Source organism: Prionailurus bengalensis, chromosome E4 (assembly GCF_016509475.1).
Source record: "Prionailurus bengalensis isolate Pbe53 chromosome E4, Fcat_Pben_1.1_paternal_pri, whole genome shotgun sequence".
Classification (NCBI taxonomy): Eukaryota; Metazoa; Chordata; class Mammalia; order Carnivora; family Felidae; genus Prionailurus; species Prionailurus bengalensis.
Window position 1 is genome coordinate 43,003,017 of NC_057360.1, and position 21,507 is coordinate 43,024,523.

The window sequence follows — 21,507 nt, forward strand, 5'->3', positions numbered from 1 at the left end:
GACTGCTGGGACTCTTGAAAAATGATTACGTTTGAAGATTAGTGCCACTCTCCTGTCCACAGGCTATGGTTTCAGACAGTGCGGTGGCTTTGATAAAGTGGCTCCCAGCTCATAGGAACTAGATAATTAATGTCTTCCGTACTGCATGGAGATCAAGCCTGAAAGACAATTTAGTGCTGAGGAGCCAAAAAAAATTGGATTCTTCTGGCGTCTCAAACGCTGGGGATTGGGGGCCAAGAAGGAGTTCTCTTCTTTGGTTCCCACCTAGCCCATGAGAGGGAGAGGAGGGGCTCATGCTGTCTCTACTTGGGACCCTGGGGTTGTTGACCCCAAGTCCCCTTAAACAATCTGAGGCCATGTGCCACACAATCCAGGATCGTGCTGACCCAGGGACCCCCGAATCACCTGTCTGCATTACCGTTCTCCCGGTTCAGGAGCCCTGTAAGGCTTTCCCACGTTTGGTCCTGAACTTTCTACACATCACGACTCTTGAGGGGTTTCTAAAGATCCTGCTCTCCTTCCTGTAGAGTGTCTGTAGCTGAAGGGAGAGGGGCTGGCACCTCTTTGCCCCTCTGTCTGTAGGATGGCCAGGGGAGCTTTGCCCAGCGTCCGGGTTTTACTGCACCATTCCAACCCATGACAAAGGATCAAAAAAGGGAAAGAGCCCAGGTCCGAGCCTCCCATGGCATGGATCGAGACCCCTTCTTTCATTCCTACCCCCACCTGTGTGGACACACAGTTTCCAGCTCTCCCTCACATACAGGTCCTCCTGTCTGCGCCCGCTCGTACCTGGATGGCGACCTCTGGCCTGGCCACCAAGGCTGCAGCTTGGAGCGCTGTCGGGCCCCCTGCACAGCCACTTCTGACTCTTCCCCTTCCGAGCCGCGCACGCGTGTGTATGTGTGTGTGTGCATGTGTGTGTGCACGCGTGTGTCTCCGGAGCTGCCTGTCTCCTCATCACTAACCCCTCTTCTAACCTGCCCACCAGCCCCCGACAGGCAGTCCATATGGAACGTCACGGTCCTCCCCAACAGTAAATGGGCCAACATCACCTGGAAGCACAATTTCGGGCCCGGAACTGACTTTGTGGTTGAGTACATCGACAGTAAGCATTGCTGAGCGGGGCACGGCGGCAGCTGCGGTGGGTAGCGTAGATGCCATTAAAGAGATCCTGTGAACTCCCCCAGGCTCAGAGGGGCCTGTTAGCCCGGCTTAATTATGACTTAATGAAATCGATACGCACTCAGGCGGCAGTGGGGTGGGAACAGCAGTCGAAGGAGAAGGAAGAGGGCTTCCGAAGCCATTAGTGGAGGTCTAGGGTTGCATGCGCTGGGGAGGACCCGGGTAGCGGGGCCCTTCGTCCGTTTCCTGCCCAGGATGAGGGTTCCGAACAGCCCCCATAAGAGCCAAAGCTCACTCTGTGCGGCTTTCCTTAGCTCAGAATCCACTAGTGTCTGGTTTCTGGTTTCTTCACTAGTTCAGTTCAGACTTTGGGTACCACTGTGTTTTGCTCACAGAGGGATGCCAGTGCCCTACGGTCCAAGGCACAGACCAGGGTCGCTTGTCGCAGAGAGCCGGTGGCTTGAGCTGAGCTGTTCACTCTTTATTGGATCTTGGGATCAAGGGTCATATTCATTACGTTGTAGAGGGTGGTCAAGATATCTCCTTCTTTGAGAGAAGGCCCCTGTTCCTGAGGACTCAGCCCCACCACGTTGCTGTCTAGCAACTAAACCAGCTAATTCAGCCAGAAAATCTCTAAGGAACGAGCAAAGCCAAGTCTTAGTTCTCCGTGGTCGGAAGGGTTCACATCCACCGACTCTCATCCCTAGTTTGGCCCTTACTATTTCAGCTTCCTATAACCACCGTTCGCCCTACACCCCGATAACAAGGGCGCTCCCTTGTCCTGAGGTGTGGATTCTCCACACAGCAAGAAATGAGAGGTGAAGCCAGGAGTGAGAGCCAAGGACTGGAGTCCTGCCTCCCCTCCAGTTACCATGAGGGATGCTAACTGGCTCTCCGAGCCTCACCAGAAAGCTCCCACGCGGGAAGTTTGTCACCCCCAGGACAACAGAGCATTGACTGACATGCTCTGTAGGAGCAGGAAGTAGGTCATCACGTTTAGTGCCAAGGCTGTAGTGGGGGAAGGCGGCTTGAGAAAGAATAGTGCCGTTGGCTGAAGGGCCGTCACGTAGGAGAGTCGGCGTCGCGTGGAAGGGCTGGTGGCGCTGCCTGGTGACCTCCTAGTCTGCGCGATGGCCCGGCCCCATCCCCCACGCTTCTGCCTTTGACAGGTGACCAGGACCCTAAGCACTGCCTCCCCAGCTCCTCCTGCCTGGCCCTAGGCTGACTGAGGTTTCTGTTCCCCAGGCAACCATACGAAAAAAACTGTCCCTGTTAAGGCCCAGGCCCAGCCTATACAGCTGACAGACCTCTATCCCGGGATGACATACACGTTGCGCGTTTATTCCCGGGACAACGAGGGCATCAGCAGTACCGTCATCACCTTTATGACCAGTACAGGTGAGAGGCGATCTGGCCTGGCCGTCCCCTGCAAGCATGGGGCATCTCATTCCATCCTCAGCTTCCTGCTTGTCTCTTCTCCTTGGAAAGAAGACTCATCCCACCCATTCCCCACCTTGCATGGCGTGTCTCAGCTCTTAGGCAGTCCGCAGCTCCCAGAAAGCCAGGAGGAGCCAGAGTGCATGCACAGCGGAAGTGGAGAGTGCCCTTCTGACCCTGTGGCGACGCGGGGGGAGTCAGAAGGAACCGAGGACAGAGGAGGCCGCCTGGCCCCCTGGCTGTGGCGGCAACACGAGGGCTTGGTGTGTGTGCGATCGTGGGCGCTGCGAGTGGGTCTGGGGGCTGCCGGAGTGCAGAGCAGCCTGCCCTGTGCGCGCAGGACGTGGAATTAAGGGGTAGGGCCACCCAAGGGTCTTGACCCAGAAATCTTCCCAGGATCGGCATGTGTGTCACTGCCCTGCCACTGTCATCTGTTTAAAAAAAAAAGTTCCAAGGTGTGTGACACGAATTGTTCGGGGCTTTATCCTGGTTTAGTTTTTTTGTCCCCAGTTTGCCATGGCTTAAAGGTAGTTGACTTTCTGTCATGCTGGGGAAGAGGAAGGAGCTCTCCAGGAGGAGGATAGTCCTGGCTCGAAAGGGACTTCGGCTGTGGCTAGAGAAGCAACCTCAGTGTGCCAAATGAACAGGCCACTAGGGGCTCAGTAAATGGTATCAGGTCTGGGCGGGCAGGCAGTCTGGAGACTTGAGGCCACCTGCTCATCTGTTTGTGTGTATCTTCACGGTCAGCCGGGCAGGTGGCCGTGCTAAGCCCTGAGGCAAAGGGTGAGGGTGGGGGGAAAGAGGCAAAGAGAGAAAGGGACCAGGTCCTGCCCCCAGGATGTCCTAATCAGGTGCAGGTTAGGAGATATGAGCATGGCGGGGGTGGGGGGAAACACACAACGATTCATATGACCTTATGAATGTTGACTCCGTTATTCATTACTCTTCCTGTGGCCAGGCTGATCGTGGTAGCCTGCATCTTGAGATTCACCACCCAATTGTATAAATGTCTCACTCCACCCCTTCTAGCCTGGTCCCTCCTGGTCTGGACGTTCCAACCTCCTCCCCATGCCTCCGGCCTATCCTGCCCACGTTCATGCTGTCAAGGCTCAGGGAGTCTTGAGTCCGGCTGCCTGCTTGAGGCTAGCCCAGCCAACTCAGGCAGGATGTCTGAGCGAGGGGCCAGGCCAGCTTGGGAGCCAGGCAAGGGAACTGGACAGTTGACCAAGTAGAGCAGGTGGCTGGGCTCTGCCCGACCCAGTCGGGGTCTCAAGCTGTTGCTCATCGGCGCGTGTGTTTAATTTTGCTTATCAACTTGAGTCCAGCACAGAGGCAGGAGGCACAGATAAGATTCGAGCCTGGAGCCGCCTCCTAGGGAAGGCTACGAAAGCCAGTGCAGTCTGCTTCTAGACTTCTCCCGGGACTAAGTCCTGGGGCTGAGAGTGAGGGCTGAAGAGAAAGAACCAGGGAGAAAAGGGCCAGTGCCCGCCCTCAGGGATGTCCCAGTCTGCCTCTAGGTATCAAACATGCGGTACGGGGAGAAAAAAAAAAAGATGATGGATAATACACTTCTGAACATTGACTCAGTGTTCTTCTCTCTTTTCCTGTGGTTGGTCTGGAGAGACTGATCCTGATAGATTGCTTTCAGAGTGAGTTTTCCCAGACTCCTCCGGGTGCACGCCAGGGCGGGCGGTTTTGTGACCCGGGCTCTGAGTACATATTGTTCGCTTACCTCACTTGCTGGCTAGAAATTACTATGTGCAAACCACACAGGGAAAGGAAATATGTTCCTTTTCTCAAATTTGTGTGTGCCTGTGTGTGTCCGGATTCTTCGAAAACGCACACTGTGTATCCTGCGGGTGGAGTCCAAAGCCAACTTCACACGATTCCCTAGGTCCCAGGGTCTCATCAAAGCAAGAGTTTATGAGCATCTCTGGGTCTGACCACTGGTCATTTAGGTGACCACAGGCCATCACTTTAGTCCACAGACCCAGACACGCAGCAGTGGTTCAGGGGGGAAATAGAAGGAAACCACGAGGAATGCTAACTGGTTCCCTGACCCTCACTGGAAAGATCCCACATGGAAAGTTAATCACCTCCTTGAAGCTTTTAAAGCCAAAGAGACCCAAGGGGCCACACACACATAGTCCTGGGCTCTAAGGGGCTCATGAGCTCTTCTGTCCTGGGGTCGGCTGGGGTCAGCAGGGTGGGGCAAGGTGGCAGCACCCAGGTGCTGACAGTGGGCCAGTGGGACAGACAGCAGACTGCCTCAGACCTCAGGAAAGTGGGAGGAGGGACATTAGGGGACCTCACTGTGGTCAGTTTCCTGCTGTGTTTGGAAGAAACCCGGGATGGGGCACGGTGGTGATACAGAGGCATCGGATGGTCCTTAACTAAGAGCAGCTAAGCCTAAGCGCATTTGAAGGAAGTCTGCCCCTGTTCTATTTGCTCACCTCCCCCTGTTTGTGAAATGTAATTCTTCTGCGGACGTTGAGTGACTGGCCTTTGAGTCGTGAGAACTGCCTGTCTTGCAGACGAATGGCCCATTTCTGAGCAGTCTTGTAGGGTGTGGTGTGGAAGGCACACGAAATATGGCCTCTGGTCTAGAGTCAGAGGCACTTGGACCTGAGTTGGCCAGACGTTGTGGGCCGGATGAGCAGGTGCTGTTCTGGCTCCCTGTTCCAGCGAAAGGTGGTGAGTGTAAGCACACCCTGGTCTTTGAACGTTGTCATTACTGTGTCCATTAGGAATCTTGAAACACGTTGAACAGATCGATTAAGAATGGTGTCGGCGGCCAAATGTAATACCCTGAAACCTCCCTACAGTGCCTTCCGTCTCTCAGAGTCCACTCTGTCGGGTCACGTCCTCCGTGAGATCATCTGGTCCTAAATTGCTCTCGGTACTTGAGAAACTAAATCATTTTGATGGGGTCCAGTTGAACCCACCTTACCCCAGATCCCATTTGGTTCGGGTTTGGGTTTGGGTTTGGGTTCTTCCTGAGATATCGTTGGCATGTAACATCGTATTCGTTTCAGGCGTACAATATAATGATAGGATATATGTATATACTGCAAAATGACCTCCACAAAAAATTTAATTAACATCCAGCACTACTCATAGTTACAAAACCCACTTGGATTTGAACAGGCTTCTGTGTCCAAACCTCACAGAAAATTCTTTGCCCGTGTGGCCACTCTCCCTGGAATTGTGACCTTCTCTCCCAAGAGGCTCGTGGAGGTGGCTTGTTGGGGAGCAAACAGGTCACTGCACACCTACGAACCGAATGCTCTGCAAAGGACAGGCACCACCATCCAGACTCGGGGTGTGGTGCATGGCCAAGCCAATTTCCCAGTGACCCCGGTCGGTATCCCAAGCTAACCATATTAAGTTAGGATTAAACTGATCATTCGTAAGTGTTCACCGCCTACTTGTTATGTGACCAGCATCGTGCTAAGCCCCAGGGGGGCTCAAAGACTCCCCTGTTCTCAAGCCTTGAATAGTATAGTTGGAAATCAGGACCCAGGAAACAGAGCAACTGAGTATTACATTTCGTGAAGTAGACAGGGGTGAATTCTGGGATTGCTGTAAGCCGGAGGAGTGGGAGATTCGGGAAGGTGGGGTGGAATGTGGAAAGGTAGAGAGCAAGAAGGGCATGGGTGTGGGGGGGGGGGGAGGGGGAGATGCAGGGAGGGGAAGAACCAAGTGCCCGGAAGGCCAGGCATGACAAAGGTGTTCCGGGAGCATAATACACAATGTGTCAAGCAGACAGAGCACCGGAGGAGATGTTGGGAGGATGTTAGCTGGGAGCACTGGGCTTACAGCTGCAGCACTGGCTGGAGGGACAATGCGAGGTGAACAAAGGGATCGCCCGTTGGAAAGTCAGGACCGGAGGACAGGTGAGGGGAGGAGCCAAGGCCGTAGAGGTCGTTTGGGGAAAGACCCACTCCACGATAGCAGTTGAAGGACTGAGTAGAGAGGGGCTTGAGGTTTTCCCGTCGGGATCAGAGAAAGATGGTGACAGGAACTGGAGACCGTGCAAGGTGAAGTTCACCTGTAAAAGGACAGTGCCTGCGCTAGAGCTGAAAAGACTGGCGGCTGCCTCTAGGGTTTTTCTTTTAAGATGCTGGAAGCTTCGCTGTATTTAAGAGCAGAGGGGAGGAGGCAGCAAAGAGAAAGATGCTGGAGGGCTTGACGTCCTTCTAGGACTGAGCCACCCAGGAAGGGAGAGCTGCCACCAGTGCCATGGAGGAAGGGACAGCTGTGGAGACTCTGAGGTTTCGGTGGTCACCCGAGTGGAAGGGGAAAAGCCGCCCACCCAGGGAGAGGGTAGCGTGGGGCAGCGGGGAGAGGGAGGAGCAGTGTGGGAGGATGGTGAGAGGGGGATGGAGAGATGGGCGGGCAGCAGCGAAGGCCCAGTCGAGGAACACGTAGCTTACGAGCTCTTTGCCTTGAGCAAATCACGTAAAATCTCTGTGCCTTAGTTTTCTCGTCGGTAAAATAGAGCTAATAAAGCCTACCTGATGGGATTGTGAGGATCGAATTAGATGCTGGGTGGAGACGTACTCAGAGCCGTGACTAGCCCACAGGAGGTGCTTCCGAGTGTGCACTGTGATAGTGGGACCGTATCCGGTGGGAACAGGTGCTGTGAGAGAGAGAAACCCGAGTGGCTGGTTGGGGGAGGGGGCTTTGGCTTTAGCTGTGAAGGTCTGGGAAGGCCTTTCTAAGAGGAGGTGACATTTGCCGAGGCAGCCGTCTGAAGAAAGAGCGGCAGATGCCAAGGCCCTGAGGTAGGGACATGAGTGGCCAGTGTGGCTAGAGGAGTGAGGGTAGAAGACCGGACTGGAGAAATGTCCGGGGCCAGCTCGGGTGGGGCCTGCCAGGACAGGACAGAAATCTAGCTTTTCACCCAGTAACAATGGGAAGCATTGGAGGGTTGAAGCAAGGAAGTGGTTTGCTCCTCTGAGGGGCTTGGGGAGGATCTCTCTAGCACCTTTCATGGAACAGCCTGCAGGGGTAGGGGTGGGAGGGATGGGCCATCCCCGCACAACATACACAGATCGGGTAATCACGCCAGGGCAGCCAGAGCACAGAGAGCACGAAAGCACGTATTTCGTGCCCCATTTGTCCACCCTCTTCTTGGTGCATTCCCTTGCCCAGGCACAGAGAAGGCTCTAAAGACAGTTTCTGTGCCCAGGAAGAGCAAAGGGTAGGATCGCACCCAGACCCCTCCCCCACAAAAAAGCATGTGATGGAGACCCTGGAGCATGAGGGCTCCTGGTCACCCCCTCTGTTCCTCGTGCTCGTCCCCAGGAGGAGGTCCCGTGCCTTGGCCCGGGGCTCCATGGGCTCTCTGGGACCCTGCTGTCACCTGGCTCTGTGAGACGCCCCTCGGCTCACCAGGCTGGTCCCGGGGCTACTTTGAGTTGGCTCAGTTGCTTGGATCCTGCCGCTCCTCCCAAGTCTCGGTTTCCGTGGCAGGCTGGGAGCCGCTGCTGTTCTCGAATCCACAGAAAGGAGTAGGGTGAGTGGGTTTTGCCCACACCACACCCCTTCCCAAACCCTCATGCCAACCGTTGGGTCATCCAGAATACCTGCAGAGGACACCTGAACTGCTGTCCTCTTGGCCCACCCAAGTGCCCCTTGGATTGTGAAGGGGTCAGCCCACACGGGGACATGTCTTCACGAGCACTGGGAAGGGACAGAGAGGGACTCGTTGTCATGGCGATTGGGGGCGGGGGCGGGGGGGACCTCCACGCGTTGGAAATGGCTTGCAAGTGGCTGGACGCTGAAGGCACGGCCCCGGCCCCCGCCGTGCCCTCAGCCCATCCGGGTACCCGCACAGGAATTGTCTCTGCTGTCAGGGAGCGCCCGATCCAGTTGGGGGAGCGTGAGAAGGCACGGGGCATCCTGGAGCCACACCCTGCCCAGACCCACTGCCCAGAAGCCCGGTTGGCTTTGGGGCCAGGTTGGTGGGAAAGGTTGCCGTTCTGTGCCTGTGCAGGCCTTCGAAGGTGTTCTTCTGACAGGCTTTTGCCATGTTAACCATGGCCCCCGTTCCCTGGTGGGTAGCAGAGTCCCGTTTCCTCACCCCAAGCTCGTCCGCGGAGAATGGTACCTCCGGGGCCGATCCCGGCCTTCCCTCAGTCCCCACCGGGCTGTGACCAGCCGTCTGGGTTGCAAGAACGCCATGCCCCGTCCTTAGGACACTTTCCCTTCCTGAAGGACCTGTTCAGCCTTCTGCTGCTTATTCTGCTCCCTCTACCCCTTTCCTGTGCCTCTTTTCTGACCTTCTGACCTTGGCTCTTTAATTATTTTCTCTTTGTCCCTGTTGTGGGGTAGTTTGGGCCAGAGGGCTGCTAGGTGGTAGCGTAAGGCTCCAGGAGGAACATCGACGTGAAATAGCCGTTCTTCCCTCACCTTCCCCTCCTCACCTTCTCCCGTGGGAAATCATTCACGTGTTTGCTTCCGGCCCTCCCTCCCCCACCAGCTTACACCAACAACCAGGCGGACATCGCCACCCAGGGCTGGTTCATCGGGCTCATGTGCGCCATCGCCCTCCTGGTGCTGATCCTGCTCATTGTCTGTTTCATCAAGAGGAGTCGAGGTGGCAAGTACCCAGGTAAGATGTAACAGGCGAGTGGGCTTGGGGGGGTGGGGCCGGCAGGCTTTCCAGGGAGCCGCCGGGTCCCCTGCCGGGTTCGGGGGGGAGGGGGGTTCTGTTCTCCCCGTGAGCCCAACCCCTGCCGAGCTCGGACGTACAGTCCTCCTGCCTGGTCTGTGCATCTGAGAGGTGCCGGAGAGCACTTGAGTTAATTAAGCTCGCCCAAGGTGGGCAGACGGCGTGGTCCAGGCAGCTCCAAAGAGGGGCTAGAAGGAACGCTGGCTCCTATTAAGAATGACCTTCCCTCCCCTTGGCACACCATCCATCTGCTTAGCAAATTGACTTGTTTCAACCTGAATCCCATTAGGATCCTGTGTCCCAAGGAAGGAGGAAGGAAGAAAGGCATTTTCTCTGTGAGAGAGAGAATGGAGAGGGGAGGGTCTGGAGGGAAGAAGCACACCCGTGAGGCTCTCGGTCACTGGGCTGTAATGACAGATACCCCAACAGAGGCTCAGGAGCTCCTGCGTGAAGGGCAGGCAGAGGCTGAGGGGTGGCTTGCGTGATACAGACTCCCTCGTTCCCGAAGGAGCCTTGGGCTTCCCAGAGAGTCCCAAAGCGCCATTTCTCTTCTGGGGGCCTCAAGAACCACCAGCCCAGACAAACCAAGGTCAAGGACAAGGACCTCTGGCATTCTTGCTTCTGGAAATATTGATTGTTTTTCAAACAGGGGCAAGAAAGCCATCTGTCTGTGAGGGGGTGGGTAGGATGACAGGAGACAGGATAATGGATGGCCCAGAGAGTGAAAATCCTGCTGGTCTGCAAAATGAAATTACTCCCTGCCCCCTAAAGCACAGCCCGTGCTCCCCAAATGCCTGCCTCTCCCGGCCTCTAAACAAGTCCTCCTCCGGGGGCCCCCTAAAACTCAACTCAGAGAGAAGATTCTTTTATTTCCTTCCCCTGCCCACATTCCCTCAGACCCCAGGATTCTAAAGAATCTCCTTGAAGTGAGGCACATGTCTGTTTGTGAGGAAGGGCAGGAAATTCTAATTCTTCGTTGGCAAATGACGTTTTCTTTCACTTGGTTGTGCTGTGTTGGGATTGTTTTTCTTCTATAAGAGAGAAAGCTCTAGAGTCAGGGAGTAGAACGGCCTTACTGAGCTCACCCCCAACCCCCCACTCACCAGATAAACTCTGAGCCTTCCTTTGCCCATGTAGAAAGTGTTCCATTCCAGAAAGCTCTCAAGGCTTACTGCCTTCCCTCCAGATACAGGGTAGGGCCCTGGTCCAGTAGAAAGATGAGTGAACCATGAGGCCTGGGCTCTAGCTTTCACTCTAGACTTTTTTCAGTTACTAATTAGTTATATGACATGTTCTTCATTTTCCAAGGGCTCAGTTTCCCTCTCCTTAAATGGGGCGATTCTCCTGCCCTGTACCTCAGGAAGGATACATAAAGAGCCATCCGCGTAAGTGTCCACTGTGTGCCAGGCTCTGTGCTGAGTGCTCAGGACACCAGAAGAAAGATGATCTGTCCCTCAACACACTGCATTGGGCACAGAAGGAACGTCACAGCATGAAACAGGGCCTTGGAGGGGTGTGTACAAAATCACACCGGTGGTATAGGGACAGGGAGTCGCACAAACAAGTGAGGTCACAGATGTGAAAGCATTTTCCATTCTGAGGGTGCGTACGGAGCGTAGGGCCCTCTGCCCTCTGCCCAGGGCACCCTGCTAGGGGCTTTTAAGAGACAGACGCAAATTATGACAATAGAGGGCAGACCCAGGGAGGGTCGCATCCATTGGGTGTTTGTGGCCAACCCCACGGAGAGGTGGTGGGGAGCCAGGTGGGAGGACATTTCAGCTGCCAGTGGAGATGTGCAGAAACCGCAGCCATGAGGAAGCAGTGGCGCCATGAACTTGACACCCGGTGAAGCCAGGGAAGGATGAGGGAGGCATTGATGGCGCCTCGTTGAGAGGGAGCGTGTTGCTGAGCCCAGAGGTGGTGCCTTGACCGTGCGGTCAGGGTCCCAAGGAGCAGAGGCATAATCATCGCGTCTGTGTCTTTGCTTCTCTTACCGACCAAGTGCGAGAAAAGAAGGATGTTCCCCTTGGCCCTGAAGACCCCAAGGAAGAGGATGGCTCCTTCGACTACAGGTGTGTGATCTGTTTGACTCCTGGTCACCCCCGCGTCGGGTAGGCGGCTGTCCTCACTGCCCCCTTGTCATCCATTGGTCTGTCACTTCTGCCTCTCGGACGGCCTCTGCTCGTCCTGATTGTGCCGGACACGGCTGCCTCCTTGAAGGCAAGACCGACGCTGATTTGAGGAACAGCATTTCATTCATTCAGCTGCACAACTCAGGTTTTTTCGAGCTCCTTATTTGTATGTTTTCACCTTTTTACTGCGAGAGCACGTGCTGGGAACCCCCTTGCTACGAAACGAGCTGTTGGCTTTCTCTCTGCCCACACCCCCACCCTGACCCTGTAGACAACCGCCCGGGGAATGGACGTTGTCTTGAGAGCTCAACTCCGTGAGAAATGAGGGGTAGTGTTAGATGTGGTGGGTGGGGAGGTTCTAGACCTTTTCCTCATGAACTTGAATGATATCTCTGGGCTCTAGCCCCGAACAGGCCTTGGAGAGGCCTCTGGCCAGTGCCCGTCTCAAATCAGAGGACTGAGGCCCAGGCAGGGAAGTGACCTGCCCAGGACGCCCACCCACATCTGCCACCCAGTGAGCTGGTGGCACAGCTGGAGAAGCCAGGGGCCCGACTTCCAGTTACTGCTAGTGGGCAACATCACAACCCCCCTCAGACCTGGATGGGCCTTCGTATCGGGCGTAACAAAGTTGTAATCTCCCTTTTGATGGCAAATGTATGTTGAGTTAAGGAAAGATGCTGGGCGGGTCCTGGAGTCTCATTCCCAGACCAAGGTGGGCGGAAGGAAATGCTCTGATCGGAGCCCTGCTTCCCCACCCCCACCCTGTTACTCCCTGGGGTGACATCACCCCGCCTTCCCCTGACCTCTCCTTATCCTATCCTCGGCCTCCGCCACTGTGCTCAGCAGCAGCCGGACAGGCAGAGTCAACTCAACGGGCGGCAAAGACACTGCCCACCCAGGAGTCCATCTGGACGCTTACGTACGTCCATCCATCCAGTCCCGACATCTCCAAGAGCCTCTTAAGAGGGCAAACACGAGAGGCCCCTCCCCTGACTGTCCTCAGCACCCCTGCTGGGGCCCATCTTCCCCAGGGGCTGAGAGCTATTCCCTGGCCATCAGTTCTGAAGGACATGGAACTTCCCTCCCCCAGACCCTCAGCGCAGCCATAGAAGAGGGGTGAGGCCCTCCTCGTATTCAGGGCCAGGCAACCTGTGCTATGAGAAGCTGCTTCCTCAGGCGCCTCTCCTCCCCCAGACACCAAAGCTGTTGGGCAAGAACACCTGCCTTCTCCCCACCCGCTCCCCTGGCCCACCCACACTGAGGCTGGATATACACACACGGATGCATCCACGGGCCCACACACCACGCACACACGCGCCTCGGTTTGGGCTCAGCAGTGAAGCACCTCTCTGGTGGGTCTGCTTCTCTGCGCCTTGTGTGCCCACCTGTTTCTCCAGGGTCTCGGGGAAGATGGGCGGACAGGTGTCTAGGGCCCCCCCCCGTCATCCTGGTTCCTTTCGAGTTTCCCGTAGAAGAGGTCTTTCTTCCCAGCTTGAGATCCTCATTCTCCACAAGAATCTGACACACCGAGGACCCCTCCCTCTGCCTCCCACCCGAGCCGGGCCATTGGCCGCATTTGGCTTAGGTCCCTGGCATCCCCTAGAAGCACATAGACACAATCCCCACGCTCCTAGGAAGGAGTACATGTGAAAAAGGTCAGTGAATGGGGCAAGAACCCAGTAATTAGAAGCTGCTCATTTCAAAACGTGAGCCCCGCTCCCCATCGAGACTCAGGTTAGCCCTAGAGACCTGCCTGCCTTACTAGGACTGCCTCTCCCGTAGCGCTGCCATCGGAGAACGAAGGCGGAGTTAATGGGGCACAAGAGGGAGCGGGCTAGTAGCTTTCCATCTACTAACACCCAGTTCAGGCTCTGGCTCCAGACCCTCCCCTGACAGCTGTCCCTGCCCAGCACTGCCGTTAGAAGCCAACACGCAGTGCCGACTATAATGGCAACTCAGCCGGTTGTTTCCACACACGTCCAGAAAGGGCTAAGCGTGGCCCGGGGGCCAGGGAGGGGACGTTGTGTGTCTGCCCATACCGCCTGGCACCGCTGTGGTCCCGCCTGCCGGGACCCAGATTCCCGCTGGTGGCCCGGCTGCCTCCTGCAGGGGGGCCGTCTCCCCTCTGAAGTGCAGCCAGCAGCACCTGGACCCCCTCCGAGCCAAAAGGGCAGAGAGTTTTGCAGCCAAGGGAGGGGATGTGGCGCTTGAGCAGATACTGGCTGCTGGGGGTGTCTCACTTCCGGGGGGGGCGGGGCACAGCAGGCATCCCAGCAGGTAGAGATGCCACTTTAGCCCCCAGCCTGCCAGCTCCCCTTGCCCAGGAGGGGCTGAGGGGCAGGACCCGGGGGCCTCCAAGGAGGCTGGGCAGGACCCCCTGAGACTCACGGGGCTTTGTCTCAAGTTGCTGGCAACACACGCTCGTGTGCATGCCCCTCCCTCCCCGCGTTGCACCCTCTTTCGCTTGCCCCCAGGCAAGAGCATCTGCTCGCTGGTAAACCAGAGAGCCGACAGAAACCACACCAAGACGAGAAGGGCAGAGGCAGGGAGAGGTTTGTTTCTCAGTGGCCCCGGCCCATTGCTTTCTTGTCAAGGACAGAGCCTTTCTAGACAGAGCCACACAGATCACAGAGCGTCAAAGCTAGTTCAGCCCCTCTTGATGGAGAGACTAAGGCCCAGTGAGAGGAAAGGCTTTCCCAAGACCACAGAGCCACGCAGTGACGCACATGCGACTGTGGCCCCAGCTCCTTGACCCTTCTGGCCCTGCCTGGTCTGACAAGCACACAACTCTCCTCGCTCTGGGGTGGCTGTCCTCTGCCCACTCCTACCCCAGAGAGTAGCGCAGCCTCCTGAAGAGACCAGGAGTCCAGAAGTGTGGGCTCCATAAAAAATTAAAATCATGGGGCGCCTGGGTGGCGCAGTCGGTTAAGCGTCCGACTTCAGCCAGGTCACGATCTCGCGGTCTGTGAGTTCGAGCCCCGCGTCAGGCTCTGGGCTGATGGCTCAGAGCCTGGAGCCTGTTTCCGATTCTGTGTCTCCCTCTCTCTCTGCCCCTCCCCCATTCATGCTCTGTCTCTCTCTGTCCCAAAAATAAATAAATGTTGAAAAAAAAAATTTTTTTTTTAAATTAAAATCATAATCCCCGGCAAAAAAAGAAAGAAAGAAAGAAAGAAAGAAAGTGTGGGCTCCAGGCCCAGCTCTGCACCAACTTGTCGCCTCAGCTTGGGGAAGACGCCTGTCCTCTCCAGGCCTCGGGCTCCCTTCTGTCAACCAGCCAGGCAGGGGAGGGCCGGGGGGAGTTGACTGATGACCTCTGAGGTCCTACCCTCCCTGAGCTGTGTAGTACATAGGCTTGGCAAGAGGCCAGCGGCCCTGTTCCGCCCCGCGTGGGTTTAAGCCGCACTGGGCTGGGCCAGGCCCTGATTCTCTGTCTCTCTCTGGCCAGTGACGAGGACAACAAGCCCCTGCAGGGCAGCCAGACGTCCCTGGACGGCACCATCAAGCAACAGGAGAGTGACGACAGCCTGGTGGACTATGGCGAGGGTGGCGAGGGGCAGTTCAATGAGGACGGCTCCTTCATCGGCCAGTACACGGTCAAAAAGGACAAGGAGGAGACAGAGGGCAATGAAAGTTCGGAGGCCACATCACCTGTCAACGCCATCTATTCTCTGGCCTGATGGAGCCCCTCCGCCCAGGGCACAGCCACTACTTTGCAAGTGGGAGGAGGGGAGAGGGGGAGATGAAGCCACTACAGACCTACCACACAGCCGCCACCACCTTCAGGGACAAGGGTACCACGTGGGGGTCTGCCAAGCTGTGAGGACCAGTGACCACCCAGCCAACCACAAGCCCCCTCCCGCTGACCCCCCCTGCACCCCCGAGGTGCCACCGTGTGGGAGAGCTAGAGTCCTGGCTAAGCTCAGCTGGAGGGACCCCAGTCCTTTGCTCAGCTTCACAGCCACCTTGAGCCTTCCACCCCCACTACCCGCCCTTGACCTTGGCATACACACTCACCAGTTTCTGTTGGTTACGACCCTTTGCGTTGTCTTTGTTTTTGCTTTGTGCATCTTCCCCGCCTCCCCTCCCAGACCCAGCGTCTCCATTTTCTTTTCCTGGTGAACAAATGTCCCTGGATGAGGAAAGAATGGGTGGATTCTCCCCCAGAGAGGCAGAAGGATCGATCTGTAAAAGAACAGACAGAAAAGCTGTAGTATTCAAACCACCACTGGGCCAATGTATTTCCGAAGGATGCCTTTCTCGCCATATGCCTCCCCTTGCCCCCAACCCGTTCGCCTTGGCCTTGTCAGTTGCTGAGCTGGGCTTGGCTCCTTTCTGGAAAATGACAGTATTTTTGGCAGGGAGAGAGTGGGCAGGCCGCCTCGCCTCGCTCTGGGTCACTTGGGAGGTGGGCTTACCTCTTGCTCCTTGCTCTCACCCTGCCCCTTCCTCCAGAGCATCCAAGACAAGGACCGCACTGACTCTGAAGAAGGAGTTTGAGGAACAGGAGTGGGCGCTGATGGGAAAGACTTCAACTCCAGTGACCGTGTACCTCAAGCAGAAGGAAATCGGGCGTCCAGTCCCTGGGGAGCTGGGCTCACCTCCAGAGAGAAGAAAAGGACTGGGTTTCGACATCCTTCCTCCCCATCAGTGAAACCCAGGATGTGGGAGAGGGGACCCGGCCCGCTGCGTGGAGGGCAGAGGGCGCCCCCCGCCACCCGGTCGGGGATCTCCACCGCTGTCCTCGCAGAGATGGGACCACGTGACGCAAAAGCTTTGCTGGGGTGTTTGGGGGTGGCAGGTGGTGCTCCCCCTTTCGCCTCTAGCAGATAGCATCTCGCTCAATTCTGTACGATGCTGAAACCGGTGTTTTACACGGTGCGTGGATGGGGCCCGGCTGCCCCTGAGACTGAACTAGTGTGTCCTTTCCTTGGGGTATTTACATATCAGGAGAGCCCGCGGGAACACCGCGCTGACAGTGCTGTAGAGCCTGGCCTGGGGACTCCGCGCCCTTCGTATGCCTTATGCAGCTCTGATTCCGGCCCTGCAGTTCCCAGCCCCTCCCTGCCAGCCTTGAAGCCTCCAGCAACGTCTGTCTCAAGGAGACCGGGGCGGCCTATGCGAGCATCACAGCAGAACCAGAAGCAGCCGCTCGACACGTGCCCTGCCACCCGTGGCCCCAGATGGAGACCCTCGCGGACCGCAGTTCTCAGAGACCGAAGGCTCTGCCTTCGTCCTCCCCACCTAATCCGTTTTTTGAAACCAAAGGTACCTAGCCTCAGAGAGAGATCTTGAGCCTAAGAGCAGCCCGGTAACTGTGGCTGCAGCTAGAGTCGGTTTCGGGAGGGTGAGGCTGACCCCTAAGAATGGCCACACGCACAGCGTCCGATTAGAGCCTCCAGCTGCTTGCCGGGGGGGCAGCCTGGGCAGGAACAGGGCTGTGTCCTTCAGAGAACTTATTAAACCATCGTCTGCCACACGTTCAAGCCACAAAGGTATTAGCACTGCTTGCATCACTTAATAAGCAGTCAGTGAGGGTCAAGCCCATAGACATACACACTCTGTCCGCGGGTGAGAAATCATAGCCTAGAGCTGAGCCAATTATGCTATTTGAACCCGAGGGCAAGTAACTGTCCTTTGGCCCAGGCCGTGGCCAGGCTTGCAGCCTAGGAGCCCGGGGGGCAGCCCTCTCGTGGTGAAAGGGGACAGGGTGAATAACGGGGGGCTAGGAGTGAGCTCAGGGGCCCCCTCCCCTGGCTTTCCTCTGTCACCTGCCAGGATACAGCGGGGCATGCCTGCAGCGTCTGCCCAGAGTCCCTCAAGGGAACGTCAGGGAAGAGTGCCTGCGAACTGAATTCAAAGACAAGCCTTTCCAGAAAACACTCTGGATCTGAGCAGACTAGCCCGTTTCTCAGGCCCTCATTCCATGTTGCACCGAAAGCAGGCCTGTAGGGCGGGAGGACCGTGCGATGTCCCGTGACTGCCGCACAGCCGGTGACCGCAGAAGGGCTTGTGCTGCCACGGGGTCTTGGGGAGAGAGGATTCCCTTAGCTGTCCGCTCCTCGTTTGTGTCCCACCAGCTCTGAGCCATCCCCCTCCGCGTAGGAAGGCAGGGCCAGCAGCCGCTTTGAGAGGCTGTCGTGCTGGGAATACTGAACGCTGCCCGCACTGCCGCCCGTCACAGCCCTCCCGGCAGGCAAGAGCCAGCCTGAGCCCCGGGAACCCGTTCTCCCCAGGCAGAGATACTGAGGCGTGTGGATTGCAGGGTTAGGGAGCAGCCCTCGCGGGAAGAGGGAGCCCAGAGTGGAGCCCACCCAGCTCAGCAGGAAGGCAGTGTGGCCCAGCGCTCCCTGCCAGCCGGGGCTCTCGAGCGACCACCTGCAAACGTACCAACCACGAGGCAGTGCTTCCACGGTGCTTCCGCCTGCCTGGCTATTGGGGGTGGGGGGCAGAGGAAGTGTGGGTCATCTTGCAGCGACCCTGGAAGTCCCACCTCCTGAGCTGCCGTCCCACCTGCAGTGCTCGGCCACAGGAGCTGTGGCCTTCCTCGTGTGTCCGTTCGTGGGCTCCAGGTAGTCTCGAACATCCAGTCTGAGCTGGGCTCCGAGACCTGGAGAGGGTACCATGGTGAATAGTCGGGGGCAGCGCCCGCCTCACAGGGCTGACAGTCCACAGTGGGCACTGATCTGGAGCATGACGACTGCTTAAGCCACTGGCGGCTCCAGGCTCAAAGGGAGAAGCTTCAGAGAGAGCGCATGGCCCTGGGGACCACGTAGACCTCAGGACCAGGATGGTCAGAGACCACAGGGTGGGGTTCAGGACCAGTAGCGCTTCCCGAGCCTCTTTGAGCTGCCCTTGGGGGCAAGTTGCTTGACTTGTCTGTAATTTTGGTGCCGCCGTCTCCCATATTTAGTCCCGCCTTTAAATACCTGTCCCCACCAAGGGGCAAGGGCCCACCTGAAGGGGCAGGGCGGCCAGTGCCGGAGGAGGCACGTTGCAGGGCCGGGGGACAGCTGCCTCCCACCTCGCCTGGGTTCGGGTGAAGGGGACCCACCTTTCCTTACCTTGCTTTGAGGAGATGGTTACGGTTAGGTTAAGGGAAAACCAGACTAGCTCTTTCCCGTTCCATTGGTCTTTGCCCTGGGAGGTTGGAGGCATCTGGTCCACCCCCCTCCTGGCAAGTCCCAACGTCTGGAGAAGTGTCCACCTGTCCAAGAAGCAGCCAGTGCCAACACCGTTCACCCTGCAAGGGGTATCTGCAACCTGGGCCGGCCGGATACGGCTTTCGTAGTCGCCCTGAACGCAGCCTGAGAAAAGGGCCGGAAACAGATCTGAGTCTTTTTGTGGATGGTCCAGCTGAGGGGACCGCCTGCCCTGCGCACACCCAGCAGCCACGCCCGGGCATGCCCACGCCTGGCGCGCGCACAGAGCAAGGTGGCACTTTCGGAGGGAACGCTATGGATTATGACATTGCCTTAGCGTGAGTTCACACCCTGGCCCGCTTGAGATGAGATGTGAAGTGTGGGTACGATCGACGCTCAGGGCAGGGGGAGGGGGGCCGCCCAGGTTGGACCCCGTTTGGGTGATTCCTGCAGGCAGAATTGAGAAGGCGTCTGACCCAAAGGAGAGGGCACCTTCCCCAGAAGCAGTATGGGCAGCGGCTCTTTAAGGCTCCTGGAGCCCCTTGCAGGACCAGATCCAAGCCACAGAGAGTCACAAACAGCCCACAGGACGGAAGCAGTGGAACACTTTGCCTCAGTCTTTGCAAGGCTGCTTGACTAACACAGAAGAGGTGGGGCTCCCCAGGCTCTCGGTCAGCAGGGCCGGTGCCAGAGAGTCACTTCTCAGTGGGAGGGCACTGGAGGCTGGCACAGGGCCTGCTCCCCCTTGGTGACACCTTGTGCTCACCACTCCTGCAGCCCCTGCCGAACACACACAGCTCTGCTAGGAAGAAATCACCTGGAGGATCCTGGTGGAGCTTTGCATGGTGGCTTAGGAGAAGCATGTAGGGAGGTCCCTGATTTCAAAAAAAAAAAAAAAAATCAGAGGAGTCAAATGAATGAATGAAAAACCTTGAAATGTCAGGAGTAGACCGTGCGTGCCCTGGGCAGAGCCGACCTCCTGGGCAGCCCCATCCCTTACACCAGGCACGGTCCATCCCATGGGAGTTTAGACCAACCTTCCAGCTGTCGCTGGCCCGTTCAGCCCAAGCCAGGCCAGCACACTTCCTTCTCCCCCTTGTTGAGAACAGCCTTCCTGAGACAGGTTCAGAGAAGGATCAGCGGGAAAGGACAACCATGCAGGGAAGCCACAAGACCCCACCAGACAGTGTCTCAAGCCACACCCCAAATCAGCGCACCTCTATCAACATGTTAGCATTAAATAGAAGTTCTGGAATGATGAGGGTGGCGACAAAGTAGGTCCCAAGGTGTGTAGTTTTGGTAGCTTCAGATTTCAGCATGCAAAGGAATCACAGAGCTGATCTAATGGGAATGACTCATTGTACAGACAAGGACACTAAAATCCAGGGACGGGAAGGCGCTGGCCCAAGGTCACATGGCTGGTAAATCAGGGTGAGGGTAGGGCTTGAACTCAGGCCTTCTGACTCCTTGTCCAGGGTTCCTTCATCTCACCGCAGCTGCCTCCTTGGAAATAGAGGTGTAACTTAACATCCGTCCCGCTGGTTCGCTCTCCGTACCTCTTATCACTTCTGCATTGCCCGTACGCCTCCCAAAGTGAAAGACACAAAGGATTTTTCTGAGGCCAAGATCAGTCTGTGGCAGCCTGTGGTGAAGCCAGCTGCGCCGTTAAGGCCCGACCCAGGCCAGGAGAGAGTGACGAGCTGACTGGCGTTTGTCACTGTGAAGTCTAGACTGTACTCTAGAGTGGTTATCTCTTGTTTCAGGACACTTGGGGCCCGCAGCATCCTGTGTCCCTCGGGCACTCTCTCCGCCCGGCTCTCGGCCACGGGGTGCTAAGGGATCCGCTGGGCCGGAGTTCAGCACATGTAAAGACTTCAGTGAAGCAATAAACACAAAAATCTGGGAGAAGAAATCCAGACTTTTGTGCCCTACTCTGTTTCTTTTCAAAAACGATGCCGATTGGATGGCCCTGCCCCTGTTCTTTTGTTCTGATCTCCAAATTCGACGTCCTCAGTCAGTGTTGTCCCTCTGCCCAGCTCCCAGCTCTTTGCCAACTCACACTCCTCCTGAGCTGAGCATCAGTCGCCTGTGACGTGGCCGCCTTCTGTCCTGGTCCCGCCCTCCCCCCCAACCCACGCTGGCCCCAGAGGACCTTTTGCCCCGCCTCTCCCAGCGCACGCCCCCTCCCACAACCATTCCAAGTTGTTCCTTTCGGTGGGCATATATTTTCCCAACGATTCCATGCCTTCCCGCGTACCCGCACCCCTGCAAATTGATCTCTTTTCCATTGGTTAAATATTTAACTCTCCATGGCAGACCTTGTTTTAACCCCTCTCACATCATGTTCTTTCCTTTTTGCGAGTTATTTTGCATTAACCGACATTGTCAGCGACAGATGCGAATCTGAGGGTGTCACGCGTGACCTTCAGCAGGGAAGACTTCCGGGCCGTGGAGGACCATCTAATACGTGGACTTATAAACTGACTGCATGAGCAATGAAAAGGCCAAATTATTCAGAATTTTTTTTTGAATCACTGTAAAAAAAAAAAACAACTGATTTCTTTTGTATAGAGAACACTAAACGTATAATAAAAGTTGTTCAAAATGGACTCTGGCCAGACGATTTGTTCATTTTCTACACTTAATGGAAAGAGGGAGAGGGGTGTTGGCATTAACAACAGAGTGAATCAAAAGGGTTTTCCACGGACACCAGACAGCACGCACTTAGGGAATCTGCTACACCAGCCCCCATCTTGAAGTTGGTCTTACCCTGGAAGACTTGTTGGCACAATTTGAGCTTTAAATATACAGTGACTCATGTGGCGATGCGTACAGCCGTGGAGACACCCTGGTTCAATACGACTGTAGTGTGCTTACGCACCATTTAAGAAGAGCCATGTTGGAATAAAGGGGGCACCTGGGTGGTTCAGTCGGTTGAGCGTCCGACTTTGGCTGAGGTCACGATCTCACAGTTCGTGGGTTCAAGCCTGGCGTCGGG

The 21,507-nt window shown here is 56.5% G+C and overlaps 1 protein-coding gene across 17 annotated transcripts in view; it reads left to right on the forward strand.

The window, feature by feature from the left end:
• Window positions 1-21,118, forward strand: part of NFASC (neurofascin) — a 183,187-nt gene extending 162,069 nt beyond the window's left edge. For 9 of the 17 annotated variants that reach the window (XM_043568390.1, XM_043568395.1, XM_043568398.1 and 6 more), the window contains 5 exons: window positions 989-1,105; window positions 2,368-2,520; window positions 9,047-9,178; window positions 11,241-11,310; window positions 14,816-21,118. In XM_043568390.1, the coding sequence (XP_043424325.1) occupies window positions 989-1,105; window positions 2,368-2,520; window positions 9,047-9,178; window positions 11,241-11,310; window positions 14,816-15,047 (704 nt within the window). In that variant the 3' untranslated portion in view covers window positions 15,048-21,118. The remainder of the gene's footprint in view (window positions 1-988; window positions 1,106-2,367; window positions 2,521-9,046; window positions 9,179-11,240; window positions 11,311-14,815) is intronic. The other 8 variants (XM_043568396.1, XM_043568400.1, XM_043568401.1 and 5 more) reach the window with 1 other exon arrangement.
• The last annotated feature ends 389 nt before the right edge of the window (window positions 21,119-21,507 follow it).